This window comes from Myotis davidii, unplaced genomic scaffold, assembly GCF_000327345.1.
Source record: "Myotis davidii unplaced genomic scaffold, ASM32734v1 scaffold26, whole genome shotgun sequence".
NCBI lineage: Eukaryota > Metazoa > Chordata > Mammalia > Chiroptera > Vespertilionidae > Myotis > Myotis davidii.
The window spans coordinates 2,728,043-2,743,242 of NW_006299245.1; the positions used below are offsets into that span (position 1 = coordinate 2,728,043).

The 15,200-nt window shown below is 36.9% G+C and overlaps 1 protein-coding gene across 1 annotated transcript in view; it reads right to left on the reverse strand.

The window, feature by feature from the left end:
* The window catches only part of PPFIA2 (protein tyrosine phosphatase, receptor type, f polypeptide (PTPRF), interacting protein (liprin), alpha 2), a 451,032-nt gene that overhangs the window by 144,733 nt on the left and 291,099 nt on the right, over window positions 1-15,200 (reverse strand). Inside the window, exon 6 of the mRNA XM_015571108.1 lies at window positions 12,799-12,873. Coding sequence (XP_015426594.1) covers window positions 12,799-12,873 — 75 coding nt within the window. The remainder of the gene's footprint in view (window positions 1-12,798; window positions 12,874-15,200) is intronic.

Consider the following 15,200-nt stretch of genomic DNA (forward strand, 5'->3'; position numbering starts at 1 on the left):
TGTTTGGGACTCTCTGTGCTTCCTGGACTTGTAAGTCTATTTCTTTCACCAGGTAGGGGAAATTTTCTGTCATTATTTCTTCAAATAGGTTTTCAATATCTTGTTCTATCTCTTCTTCTGGCACCCCAAAACACAAATGTTGGTGTGCTTGAAGTTGTACCAGAGGCTCCTTACTATCTTCATATTTTTGGATTCTTTTTTTCTTTTTGCTCTTCTAGTTGGGTGTTTTTTTCTTCCTTGTATTTCAAATCTTTGATTTGATTCTTGGGATCCTCTACTCTACTGAGTCCCTTTCCATTGTTTTTTGGCATTCTCACCAAGATCCTTGAAGGTCTCACTAAGTTCCTTGGAGGTTTCCAGATGATTCTTGAGTAACCTTGTAACTGTAGTTTTGAACTCTATATCCAGTAGTTTGCTTTATTCCATTTCTTTCATTCATGACATGTTTCTTTGTCTCTGCATTTTGGCTGCTTCCCTGTGTTGATAGAGTGGCTTTCTGTGCTAGGTGTCCTATAGGGCCCAGTGGCTCAGCCTCCCCAGTCATCTGAACTGGACACTATTAGTACACCCGTTTGTGGGCTGTGTGCACAGTCTTGTTGTAGTTAAGCCTTGATTGTCGTTGGTATCCCTGGAGGGAATTGACCACCAGGCCAATTGGCTGTGAGGACCCGCTGTGTCTATAGAGAAAGAACTGCTGTGCTGGAGGCCTCTGTCCTCAGCTTTTGGGAAGTAACCTATGTTACACCTGCTAGAAATAGCTTTGTTTAGGGTAGGATCTGGATCGTAGGATGGGGCACACCATGCCCAACAGTCTTACCTTAGGTGTAGGTTATGCCAGAATGACCTACCATGTGATTTAGAAGGTTTTTCATCTTGAACTGGAGGCTGAGGTCAATGACATGGACAAAAATTCATGATTCTCCTATAATGAAACCTCAGTAAAAACTCTGGACACTCAGAGCTTTGGTGAGCTTCCTGGGTTGGCAGTGCTCTGTGTGTGTTATCACATATCAGCTTTAGGAGAGAAATGCATCCTAAGGACAATAGAAATTTGAAACCCTCCCAGACTCTGCCCTGTGTGCTTCTTTCTTTGGCTAATTTGGTCTGTAACATTTCCCTATAGTAAACCATGACCGGGCCCATGGACACAGATAATGGGGTGGTGAGGGCCTGGGGTGGGGGGCAGGGTTGCCTGGAGGGGGATCAATGGGGGGCAAAAGGGGGACATATGTAATACTCTCAACAATAAAGAATTATTTAAAAAATAAAATTAAAACAACAATATAAAAAAATAAGCCACGAGTGTGAGTATATTAGCTTTCAATGAGTTCTGTTAGTCTTCCTAGTGAACTACTGAACCTGAGAGTACATTTGGGAACCCCTTGTATATAGCTGGTGTCAGAAGTGAGGCCAGTCTTGTGAAGGATTGTGCCCTCAGAATTGGCAGCTTGGCTCAGCATGGTAATGGTGTTATGGATTGAATGTTTCTGTCCCCCCAGTATTCGTATGTTGGGTCCTAACACCCAATGTGATGGTGGTAGGAGATGGGGCCTTTGGAGTGAGATTAGGTAAATGAGGGTGGACCCCACATGAAGTGAATTTAGTGTCCTTACAAAGGAAACCCTAAAGATCTCTCTCGCTCATTCTGCAATGAGAAGACACAAAGAGAAGGCACCATCTGTGAACCAGAAAGCAGGCTCTCACCAGACACTGACTTTGCCAGCACCTTGATATTTGACTTTCCAGCTTCCAGAACTGTGAGAAATAGTGTTTATTGTTTAAGCCACCCAGACTATGCTAGTTTGTTGAGGCAACCCTCCCCCAAAAGGCTAAGACAAATACATTACATATGGTATGTACCAGATGATGAAATTTGTGATGTTTTCTGCTACAAAGTTTGTAAAAATTAAATTCATGAACAATCAAATTACTATTCACAAAAATAATAAAACAACAGCAACAACAAACTGATTAAAGCAATCCATGCATCCTTTTGACAATCATTTCCTTTTAGTGTCTCAAATGTTTGCTTATTTGGAGTTTCAAATTTCTCAACATTTGAGCTTCATTGTTCTTCTCCTTTACAAATGAAATGGAAATTAAAAAAAAATGCTGCAGAAATCCTCTCATCTTGTTTAATGTAACTTCAAGTCTCACATTTTCTACACTGAAAATAATGACCAATACAATGCTCTTATGCCATGAACTTCAGAAAACTAGCCAGAGCCACTGATACTGTGATCTATACCAAGGAAAAGCATTTAGATGCAAGGTTTAAAATCCAGTAATCCAATTCATCTAAATTACGTCACATACTAGACGTTTTAATGTGTGTGTGTGTGTTTTTTACAGAGTTGAGTGTTTAATTTCAACCCAATATTTGGCAATTTAAAGTCATGTTAATTTAACTAATTGATTTAAGACATTTTATTAATTTAGTTAACATCTCTGTGTGTTTTTTCCTCTGTCAATATAATAAAGCTATGAATCCATGGAAATATAACAATATAAAGATGTCATGATGAATTTAAATAACTGGTAGAAGATAAACTGTGAATTTAGAAACACGGTTTTCATATATAAAGATTTTATTTATTTATTTTTTATTAAGAGAAAGGCCAGGTATTCCAGTGGCAACTGCTAAACACTCAAATTCAGAGTCAGACATTCTGGCTTTCGATTCTTGCTAACTAGGGATAACATACATAATATTTCAATTAGTTCCTCTAAGCCTCAGTTTCCTCATTTGCAAAGTACTAGTAGTAATTATACTTTTCTCATAGGGTAATGGTGATGATTAAGTGAAAAATGTATGCGTGTGTGTGCCCATGTGCATGTTTGGGGGAAGTGTTCTATAGTGCTTAGCACAATGCCAGGCATAGAATAATCTCCCCCTCGAAATTGTAGATGCTTTTATTATTACCAATTGCATAAATAAGTGAATTGCAAGTGATTTATAAAATTCCTGTAGTGGTACAGGATCTTCCTATAAACAAATAAGGTACAGTATTTATTTACCCAATAAAAGGAGATTTAGGCCTGGGTACAAAATAAAATACTATTTTTTTTGTTTATCCTCAGGTTCAAATTGTCAACTGAAAAGAAATTTTATCTACTTGGCTACTAACTAGCTGATATTGAACTTTGAGCATAATACTAGCAATAAAACTTTAGTACATAAAGTTTACAACATACTTTATTGTATATTATTTCATCCAAATGTCATGAAGTTTGAAAGATAGACCATTCCAAAATTTGTTAATATTCCATTTCACAGATGAGAAAACTGAGGTACATAAAAGTTAAATAAATTACCAGGTGTTACATAATAAATAAGTGATAGATAAAGGACTCAAACTAGACTCTTTTGACTTCAATTTAAGCATTCTCTTTTATTTTTTACTTTGAAACTTGTTTCTTGCTGAACTTCCTTAAAATGTATTCCATGTAATTTTTTAAAATAATTCATCTTGTCTCATAAGAATATTCTAGTAAACACATGGGTAAAATAAACGGTCCAATTTATGAGGTTTATGATCAAAGCATTAATATCAAACATGATCTTGTTATTAATATGAAGAGAAAAAAGCAGTTCAAATCTCCATGTGCAAAATAAAACAGCCATGTCTGCTGTCACAAGAAGAACAAATCCTATGCTTTTATCAAAAAAGATATCTATTCAAAACAGAAAAGAGAGTCTGAAAAGACTGCAAACAGACTGAAAATTTCTTACATACAACAGGAGACATTTTTAACCTATATTTTAAATAATTGCTTGGCAATAGTAAAAATAGTGGAAGTGGCAAACAGTAATTTCTTTAGCTCTCTTTTCATTGTTGGGTTTTAACATATTTATCATAAGACATCTTGATTTCCTTTTATTTGGAAAAAGAATCTTTGTACTGGAACAGTACAATTATCAATGGCAAAGAAGACATTTTCTATTGATGATAATAATGTGGGTAATTTCGTTTCTACACCTATCTTTACAATGAAGTATTATTATAAAGGATAATCTAGAGATTTAATAAGGAATCATAGGCATTTGTGAATAACTGCCAGTTTGACAGTGCTGAAAGCAATATAAAGCAAGAAAAAAAGGACATCATTCAACTATCATTAAACTCTCCCATGAAATATAAACAATTAAGAACTGTATAATTTTCTACCCCCAAATAATACAATTCCAACAGGGAAAATTGGTTCCACTAAGTGGATCCTTTGGAAACTCCTAACAGTTTGCAGGCAAGCTAAAAACATCACATCAGAGAATTTTACATTGTCTTCTAGGGATTTATGTTTAGAGCTGCAAGGACATCAGTACCTTATGCAAATACTGCTGTCATTAAACAAATGCTATTTCCTGGTAAGTTTAGCCATGGTGATTTGCTTCAAATGCTAATCAAACAAAAAACTTGATTTTGACTAATGGGATTTACTAATAATGAAATTAGTTTCATACACTTACTAATGATGAAAATAAACAACTCAGCTGAATTAGGATATGTAGTATACATTAGAAAATTGTAAGATTAGTTGTTATTATAAAGGCAGTGATAAACAAAAATTATGTCTGCTTTTAACTCAGAGACAAAAAAAGAAATAGAATTAAAAGCAAAAAGAAAGAAAAGAAAGAAAGAAAGAAAGAAAGAAAGAAAGAAAGAAAGAAAGAAAGAAAGAAAGAAAGAAAGAAAAAGAAAGAAAGAAAGAAAGAAAGGAGAAAGGGAGGGAAGGAGGAAGGAAGGAAGGAGGAAGGAAGGAAGGAAGGAAGGAAGGAAGGAAGGAAGGAAGGAAGGAAGGAAGGGAGGGAGGGAGGGAGGAGGGAAGGAAGGAAATGAGCAATTGGCACAGGGTCTATCAAGATAAATAACCTCAATTTTGGGATTCTGAAATAATTTAATAACTTCAGAATAATACAGTTATCAGTTACCCCAGTCCTTTAATAAGCACTGCTCAACAACTTCCCCACATTCCACATGATTTTCTGGGATTATTTTAGCCATTAAATTTCTTTCTGTCTAAATATAGCTGAGTTGCATATGGATTTCTGAAGCATCCTGTTATTTACCCCTGTTAAGTTCCAGGGAAACATTCCACCTCTGGATTTATTCCAAGTAACTAAAGTCATCTGAGACAACTTTAACTTCATATTTGTATCTCTTTCTTTCAAATTATTATGAATAACACAACTTCATAGATTTGGACAAGGAAATGCTGTGATAGAATTCTACTAGATTGAGTAAGTGTTGTGGAAACTTAATGAGTTTCCATTACACATCCCCTTCTCCTCCCCCCATTTCTCAGAGGAAGTAGTTCTGAAACTTGTTACTGGTTTTGAAATCATGCTTATCCTCTATCGTGTTGTCCATTAATAATCCCTTCCCTTTGTATCTTCCATCTTTCTTTCTATGGGCTATAAGCATTTTCAATAGGCTATCTCTTATTATTGCTTTCATATTCAGGTTTTACTTTCCACTTTTCTGTATTGCAAACTTCTCAAAAGAGTATTAGCATCTCACATTTTAAAATTTATGACTCAATTTCCTTTTATCACAGCTATTCTTCGTGCATTAGAGTTTCTTTGCAAGCATTTCTAGTGACCTTCTAATGGTACGTCTAATCACCTCATAGTAGACATAATCTTTATATGCCTTCATGTAACTTTTGATACTGTTAATCACCTCCAATCCCTACACATAAAATTCTCTCTTTTGTTTCTGTCTCTCTCCCTTCCTTCTTCTATCCCTCCATCCCTCTATCTCTGTGCCTCTATCACTATGTTTATTTGCTTCAAAGACTCTAAATCACTTGAGTTTCCAGCTTTCATCTCTCCTTCCCAGCTTCTTATTGACTTTTTAAGGTAAGTTCCACTTTTTCTCATATTTATTCACCTTTTCCATTCTTTTCCATAAATTCAACAGAATACTTGTTTTTAAACCAACTCAAAGGATTGCTGCGATCATTAAATGGTGAGATGTATTTAAAGCAATAGCCATGCCCCATCCATGGCTTTATTAACCTCTCAAACATGCTTGTTGCCTCAACCTCCTCCCACTATCCTGATCCAATATTTTTTATGAATGTAAATAGTACTTTATTTGCCGATGAAAGTTCTTTATTTTTTAAATAAATTTTTATTGATGAAAGTATTATATATGTCCCTTTTTCAACCATTGTCCTCTCCCTCTCTGCCCCCTCAAGCCTTCACCACCCTATGGTCTGTCTATGGGTTATGCATATACGCCTATGAGTTCATTGGTTGATCTTTCCCCCACGCCCCACTCCCCATATCCTACCCTGCCTTCCCTCTGAGGTTTGACAGTCTGTTCAATGTTTTTATGTCTCTGGGTCTATTATTGTTCATTAGTTTATGTTGTTCATTAGATTCCATATATGAGCGAGATCATGTGATACAAACTTCTAAAGGAGAATACATATTCGTAGAATGTAATCTATTTATTTCTCTTTTCACTTGCTTTGATTTTACTTTGTTGTAGTTTCCAATTTTAAGTGGTAACAAAAATACAATCAGCCTGTGTGGGCTATTAAAACAGGCAAAAAATAAAAGCAAATTTTGATTATATATACATATATATATTCATTTTAATATTGCTTTCTTTATCTATAGCTATATTTTCCAGCACTAAAAAGACATAAGAAATGACAGACAGGTATAATACTTCCGTTCTACACAGTTCAGTATTTTCTCACACTAGCCTCTCATTTATTTCAAGATTTTTTTTCTTTCAAAAAATCTGAACTATAAACACAGTACATTTACTATCATATATATTTTCTACGTTTAATTTTTGTAGGTACAATTGGTCTGAAAAATTAAAAATATGATCATATCTTTTCCCTCCTTACAAACTCTTTGTTGGCTCACCATTTTCTACAGGAGGAAGCCCGGTTCGGCCATCCCTAACTCAGATCTGGCAGTCACTGCAGCTTTTTCCCCTCCACTCCCCTGCCGGCTTTCTCTTCCTCCCAGTCCATTTGGTAAGTGCTTTATAGTCACCCTTCAAATTGAAGGTAACTTTTTTTCTGTAGGAATGTTTTTTAAAAATATTTTTTCAGCTCTATTGAGATGTAATTAACAAATACCATTGTGTAAGCTTAAGGTTCAAAATGTGATGATTTGATATATGTATGTATTTAGAAATGATTATCACAAAAAGGTTAAATAACACAGCTATTATCTCACATAGTCACCGATTTTGTTGGAGATGAGAACACTGAAGCTCTACTCTCAGCAAATTTTAAGTATGCAATATAGTATTGGTGACTGTAGTCACCATACGATACATTAGATATCCTAATATTATTCATCTTGTAAGAGAAGGCTTGTATCCTTAAGCCAATGGTTCCCCATTTCCCTCAAACTGGAAACTACTAATCTACTCTGTTAATATGGGTTTGACATTCTACATGAAAGTAAGGTCAGACAGTATTTGTCTTTCTTTGTCTGACTTATTTCACTCAATATAAGGTCCTCAAGATTCATTCATGCTCTTGCAAATGGCATGATTTCTCTAGGAAGACTTTTTATTTTTAACACCTTCTGCTTTTCTACATCCATGCCCTTACAATTAACTACTCTCTTTTGTAATTCTAAAAAAAGGAAGTGAACTTTGTACTTATTAAACCTTGCACTTACTTTAATTTTCACATTAGTCATACTGTATTATAATTACATTTTTTGTGGTAAAGTGCACATAACATAAAATTTAATATTTTAACCATTTTAAGTGTACAGTTCAGTGGTGTTATGGACATTCACATTGTTATGCAACCATCACCACCATCCATCTTCATAACTTTTCTCATCTTCCCAACCTGAAACTCTGCTCATTAAAAAACTCATCATTATAATTACTTTTTATCAGGTCTATCTCCCATACTAAAAAGAAGAATGATTGCTTTATTAATATTTGAGTTTTATTATTATATATTTTGATCCCAAGTAGTGAACATACTGCCTGATTAACAGAATATGCCCATCAAATGTTTGCTGAATTGAAACGTTATGATCAAAATCACATATCCGATCATTACATAAACAAGTTATATCAGATTATTTCAACTCTCCAGTTCTAACCTAACACTCAAACACACACACACACCACATCACATCCTTTTAACAATATTCCTTTTAAAAAACAAAAACAAATCAAATCAAAACTATGCCTTCAGTACTTTCTCATTTTATAAAGTATGAATTTCAAATTTTGATCATGTCATTCAGGGTTCTCTAAAATCTGAGCCCTATCAGTCTCTCCACCCTCCACTTCTACGTAGTTTCACAACTTGATTCTTACTAACACATTATACCTTATTATAGAAGCAACCAATTTCAGGTTCTCTTTATTATACTGGCTGCTCAGCCTGAAATGTTTTCTATCAGTTTTGAAGCTAAATCTTAGGCTTTCTTCATAGGTGAGACTTCTATAATCAGAATAAATACCCTTCTCTTCTCTGCTCTTCTGGACTTCTAATTTTGCACCAAATTACATTTTACCAATATGTTTATATGTGCATCTCCATCACTTGAGGGCAAATTACATGCAAATTTCCATAATTTTTTACTTATTTTATTTTTTCCTATTCCTGTCTGTCAGAGACTCATTGGATTTTCTGCATATGGTAGTTGCTCAATAATTATATTGTGAAAGAAGAAACATCGTACTAATTTGATGTATAAGACCAATGCATTGGTGTTTATTGAGCATGCTTAAAGTTATTCAAACTCTCTATTAAGGAAATAGTTAAGGAATAATGTGAAAACACTGTTTACCACAAACTCTATATATGAAATTTGACAAATATATATTGATCACAAGATTCATATCATTGTACTGAGTGAAACAAATAAAATGAGAAAGATGCAGTCCATTTTCTCAGGGAACTAACAACCTGGATTATGCAGGCGTATAATTAACCCTAATGCTCGGTGAGCAGTCATAATAAGCGCTGAAGCAATAAGCTTCAGCAATTTAAACTAAAGAGCAATGGCTGTTGGCAAGAAACCATAAAATATTTCATCAAAATTGTGATGATGTCTGAACTTGAGTTTCAATGGGGAACTATAATTTCAGTGGGTGAAGTGGAGTTGTGGAGGCATTCCAAGAGAGACATTAGCATACGATTTAGAGGCAGGAAAAATGTGGGCTGCTTTCAGAAACAATGAATACAATGACTGAACAAGACCTTAGTAGAGGCAGTAGGGGTAGTGGAAGTTAGAGCTGGATTTAAAGGTTAGGGCTATTGAAGAGGTTCTCGATGGTATATTAAAGGTCTATGTAATATATGTCATTATATATTAATATAGTATACTATATCATTATGTTATTAACATATTAATATGGCACACATTATGTATAAGTATATATTACATACTGGAATATGTTATGAAACATAATCATTATGATTGAATTTTGCTTAATAGGTTTAACTGTGAAGAATTATATAGCAGAAAGGGATAGGGGATGAGCAGACAGAAATCCTATATAATAAAAGGCTAATATGCAATTCGACCAAATGGTGGAACAACCAGTCGTTATGATGCGCACTGACATAGATGCATGGAACAGAATGTGGAATCTCAGAGGAAAAGTAGGGGAGGTGGGTGGATGAGAATTGATCAACCAAAGAACTTGTATGCATAACTCATGGACATAGACAATAGGGTGGTGAAGAACTGTTGCAAGGAGCAGGGAAAGCTAGAAAAGGTCAATGGGGAAAAAGGGGGGGACATATGTGATACTTTCAACAGTAAAAATTTAAAAAACAGTAGAATGTGAACAGATTCATGCTAGGTAAAAAAAAAAAAGGAATTATAAGGAACACTAACTACATCATAATTTTAGTTTAAAATCTAAAGCATCAAATGAAATGTTCCCCAACCACCAGCTCATTTAGTCAGTTGCAGAAATTTTGTTCTAATAACTGATTGTTTTTCTTCTATCTTACATATTTTTATTTGACTCTTAAGAATGTGCTCTTAAGTAAGTTTTTCTTTTTTGAAATAAAAATTTTCTCTTTATTTTCTAAAGTACTTTCTTCAATTACTTTCTCTAATACCCAAACTATCTAGTTCCGCTTTCTAAAGCTGTCATTAGCATGAATTTTTCTAAACTGATTTTTGTCAGTTTTCTAAATGTATCATCATCAATAAACAATGAATACTTATAAAAATTTATTGTACTAGTTGCTGTTACTATAGAGAAACAAGTCAAGCTGTGTTTTCTGATTATTTTTTAGTATTTCATTGTGAAATATAAATAGCATTGTAAAGAAAAGTTGACTTGCTCTTATGTTCTTTCTTTAAAAATCACTAATCTATACTAATAAAAGCCTAGGTGGCCCTCATGTGCAACTTCGTCACAAGATGACCACCACAAGATGGCCACCATAAAGATGGCCACATGCATAGTGGAGGTGGGCCCCAGCAGCTGCTCCACGTGGTGAGGCCTGGGGGTCCCGCAGCTCTGCATGGTGCGGAGGAGGTGGGTCGCGGCAGGGGAGGGCAGTTGTGGGCAATTGGGCTGGCAGGGGAGCAGTTAGGAGTCAATCAGGCAGGCAGGCAGGCAAGCAGTTAGGAGCCAGCAGTCCGCGATTGTGAGACTGCAGGGATTGGGCCTAAACCAGCAGTCAGACATCCCCCAAAGGGTCCCAGATTGGAGAGGGTGCAGGCCGGGCTGAGGGACAGCCCCTCCCCCCCATGCACAAATTTCGTGCACCAGGCCACTAGTTATTTATAAACTATTTATTGTGAGAACTAAGATACCTTTATTTTTTACCTTTTTTAATGGATCTTTGCATTCCTTAACTCAGATTAAGCCTCATGGAAATTTATTACAAGCAATAACAACAAAATATATTAAAGTTTATAATGAGTACACAATTACTTTCCTCTTATTTATATAAATAATTTAAAACAAAACAAAAGCATTCAGAAAAATTACAGTATTTTGAGAGTAATTCTAATGATTTAGAATTAATGAATCTATGTACTAGTATAAGCAATCAAATGTACCATTCAGCCTACAAGAGACAATAACAATATTTGAGGGCTAAAACTGTGTTAAAGACAACAAATTCTTTTCTCCACTACTGCTATTTCTCTATGTAACTGGACTCTTCAGTTGTCATTTCTGGAGCAAAGTTTCAGAGCCTCACTTGAATGTATAGAACATTTTTATTTCAGCGTAAATAATTCAGCCAAGTGGTTCTACTACACCTTTGTTTATGACAAATAGAAACTTTACCACTGTCATATTAAGCAAGACTTTCAAATCAGTAGTTACCAAACCTTTTGATTGTTTACCCTTATTAATAAAATATTTTGATTCACCCAAGATAAACATAAATGAAAATCAAAATTAACAATGACAAAATAGACACAGTTAACATTTTCTTACTGCACACTCTAGGAATTAGCACACTCACTTTGCAGATAATTTACATATTCTCTCTCCTGAAAGGACTGAGTTCTTGTTATTACCCATTATTTTAGGAGTTTTTTTCTCCATCCAGTTTGTTAAGCTATCTGGTTGCCAAAAAGCTTTTGCTCTATATATTTTAAACTGTTTTTCCACCATTTATGCTTTTTAACACTGCTAGCCTTTAATTCCCATGGAACTCATTCTTCCTGTAATTAAAAGTCCATTACTTCTGATATTTAAATTGTTAAACCTGGAACAAACAAAAGCATATGTAAACTTGCTCATTTGCCTCAGCTTATTTTAAAGAGCAGGGAGTTTGTATTGGATAAGATTTTTAGTCTGATTTGAAAATGTGTGAATTTGTGTGTGTAGTGTAAATGTGAATATTATTTTCTTATAAATCCCTCTATAATACATAATTAATCACATTAACCTCCCACTTCTTTACTGATTTATTAAATAATTCAATAATTATTGAATTATTCTATTATGTCCACTACTAGTAATAACAATATTTACAGTATAAGAATAAAGTTCTGGGAAAAAATATCCTCATTAATAAAGTGTGTGTGTGTGTGTGTATGTGTGTGTGTGTGTGTGTGTGTGTATGAGAAAGAGAGAGGGAAGAAAATAGAACAGATAGGGCTATTTTAGTGGTATACACAGCTTAATTTGTTATATAGTTTAATGACTCCAAGTTCATTTGTGCACTAATAACCAAAAGAGGTAAAATCTTCTAAAGAAAAAAGCTCTGTAATACTTTCAACAATAAAGATAAATTTTAAATTAATAAATAAATAAATATCTCTAAAGTTAAAAAAAAAGGAAAAGAAAAAAACAGCTCTTTAAATCTGAAATTACAGAACACTTTCTTAAAGTCATGAATTAGATAAAATGAAATGGATTCAATGATGCCACTAAACATGGGCACAATGTTTTTTAGAAGATAAGAATAATAAGGTCCTGAGGGGAAATATATTTATATCTCCAAGGAATTAACTTCATTTGCAACATTATCTAAGTTTAACAGACAATTTCCATGTTTTTCAATTTTGGAGCCAAGTTTTGCTTCTCAGAAGGACTGACATTCTGACCGCAGTCTTTCTCAATCCCCATCTCACTAGTTCCCATGTCACTAGCTCTTCGTAAGTCTCCTTTCATCTCTGAGTGACAGATCTGAATCACCGGAAATGAGAAAACATGACTGGCAACCAGTTTCAACAGGCCTTGTTCAGTGGCAGATACAGAATGTAATTTATTCTGTGTGACAGTTTTCATAAATGTGACATGAAACACAAGGGATATAATGTTAGCGATATTGCACCTCAGAAGAGGAGAAAGTTTGGTGTGTTACCTCCTGATTAGCAGCAGCTAGTTCTTCTTCCAGTGCAGAGACTCTTTCTAAAGAAACCCTCAGTCGCTCCCTTACCTGGAAGAAAAACCAAAAATGTGCCGTAATGTACATCCCATACAAGTTAAACTGCTAATCCGTCATTAACATTATCAAAGACAGTCACGGTTGGCTATGTTCCCACTATTTATAGTCCTAATTTTTTGGGAATAAGATGAACACATTGTCACCTCATAGTGCCACTGTATCAAAAGAGACTTCCTTGTAACTAAGTCCTTTTCGTGTTTTGAGGATAGATTTTCCTGTGGGTTTGGAGATTGACCCATCTTGTTCTCAATTCTGATTCATAGTAAGTGAAGGCCAAATTTAAACGTTTAGTAAGATTTAATGAGGAATACAGGTTAGATAACATATGAAATAGATAAAAACATACAAAACAATTATATTTTAAAATATGTTTTTTAGAGAGAGAGGAAGGAAGAGGGAGAAAGAGAAACATCAATGAGAGAGAAACATCCATCAACTGCCTCCTGCATACCTCCCACTGAGGATTAAGCAGCAACCCAGGCAAATGCCCTGACCGGGAATGGAACCACCAAGCTCTCAGGGCATGGGACAATGGTCAACCAACTGAGCCACACTGGTCAGGGCCATAAACAACAATTTTTAAGTTGCATTCTTTTCCAATTAGCAAACAAACAAACAGTACTAGTGTCCTATAAATCTAAAATCTAATTTGAAATTTTTAAAAATCTCAATATACTTTTATACTGTACTAGAAGGCTGGTGCATGAAAATTCATGCACTGGAGCGGGGGACCCTCAGCCTGGCCTGCCCCCTCTCACAGTCCGGGAGCCCTCAGGGGCGGGAGATGACCTGGCGATCAGGGTAAGGCGACGCGCCTTCACACCTCTGCTGCTGTCACTGCCTGCAGCACAAACCTCAGCTGGTCCACACCTCTGCTGCTGTCACTGCCTGCAGCACAAACCTCAGCTGGTCCTGGTTACTTGAGCCTTGGGTGGCCCTGATGGTGGGGCAGCCACCACCCAAGGCTTGCCTGTGCTTCGAGCTGACCCTGGGTGCTAGGGGATTGGGGGACTGCGGAAGCAGGCATGTGGAGCAGCCAGGCCCGCCCCTAGCCATGCCGGCCACCCCGGTGGGGCTGAGGGGACTGAGTGCTGCCATCTTATTGCTGTGGGTGCTGCCATCTTTGAGGGTGGGGGAGTAAATTAGCATACTCCCTCCTTATTGGCTGTGGGCACTGCCATCTTTGAGGGTGGGACAGTCAATTAGCATATGCCATTATTGGCTGTGGGCACCACCATCTTTGTAACAGTGTGGGGGTCAATTAGCATATTCCCTCTTTATTAGATAGGATAATGTTATCTGATATATATTCAGGTGACTGACTGTCCTTAAATCCTGAAATAATCTTGAGTAATAAAGAATAAGTATATGAGTGGAGATTAACATTAGTTATTTTCATTATGCTCAAATTCTCTGCAAATTACTAATCTACACTAATAAAAGACAAAGATGTAAATTGACTGTACCTTTGCTACGCCCAAGCCACGCCCATCAGCCAATCAGAGCAACTATATGCAAATTGACCCAACCAAGATGGCAGCCATCAGCCACAGAGCTGGAGCAAGCAGGAGGCTTGGTTGCCCCGGCGATGGAGGAAGCCAAGCTTCCTGCCTGCCCTGCCAGGCTGTGGCCTCTGCAAAAGTCAATAAAGTTTCAATTATAGAAGGTAAATAAAACCCAGATACCTGCTTCCAGCCAGCCCCCACTGGGAGCTTGGGTGGCTGAGTGCTATGGCCAGCCTGCAAACAGCCATGAGCCCCTAACCCAGGATGGCCACCCCATCATGGGGTGAGGGTCCCTGCTGGGGGCCTTGGCCAGCCTGAAACAGCCATCAGCCCCTCATCCAGGCTGGCCAGGCACCCAGGGGGAACCCCCACCCTGAAAGGGCTGTGGCCAGCCTCCAAACAGCCATCAGCCTCTCACCCAGGATGGCCACATCCTCATGGGGTAAGGGTCCCCACTGGGGGGCTTGGCCAGCCTGAAAACAGCCATCAGCCCCTCACCCAGGTTGGTCAGGCACTCCAGCGGTACCCCCACCCTGATCTAGGACACCCTTCGGGGAAAACCAGCCAGCCCCACCCATGCACCAGGCCTCTATCCTATATAATAAAAGGGTAATGTGCACATTGACCCTAACAGCAGAGCAACTGGGAATCACTGGTCACTATGACATACACTGACTACCAAGGGGAAGACGCTCAATGAAGGTGCTGCCCCCTGGTGGTCAGTGTGCTCCCACAGGGGGAGCTCTGCTCAGCCACAAGCTGGCTGCCAGCTGCCAGTACAGCAGTGGTGGGCGGAGCCTCTCCCGCCTCATC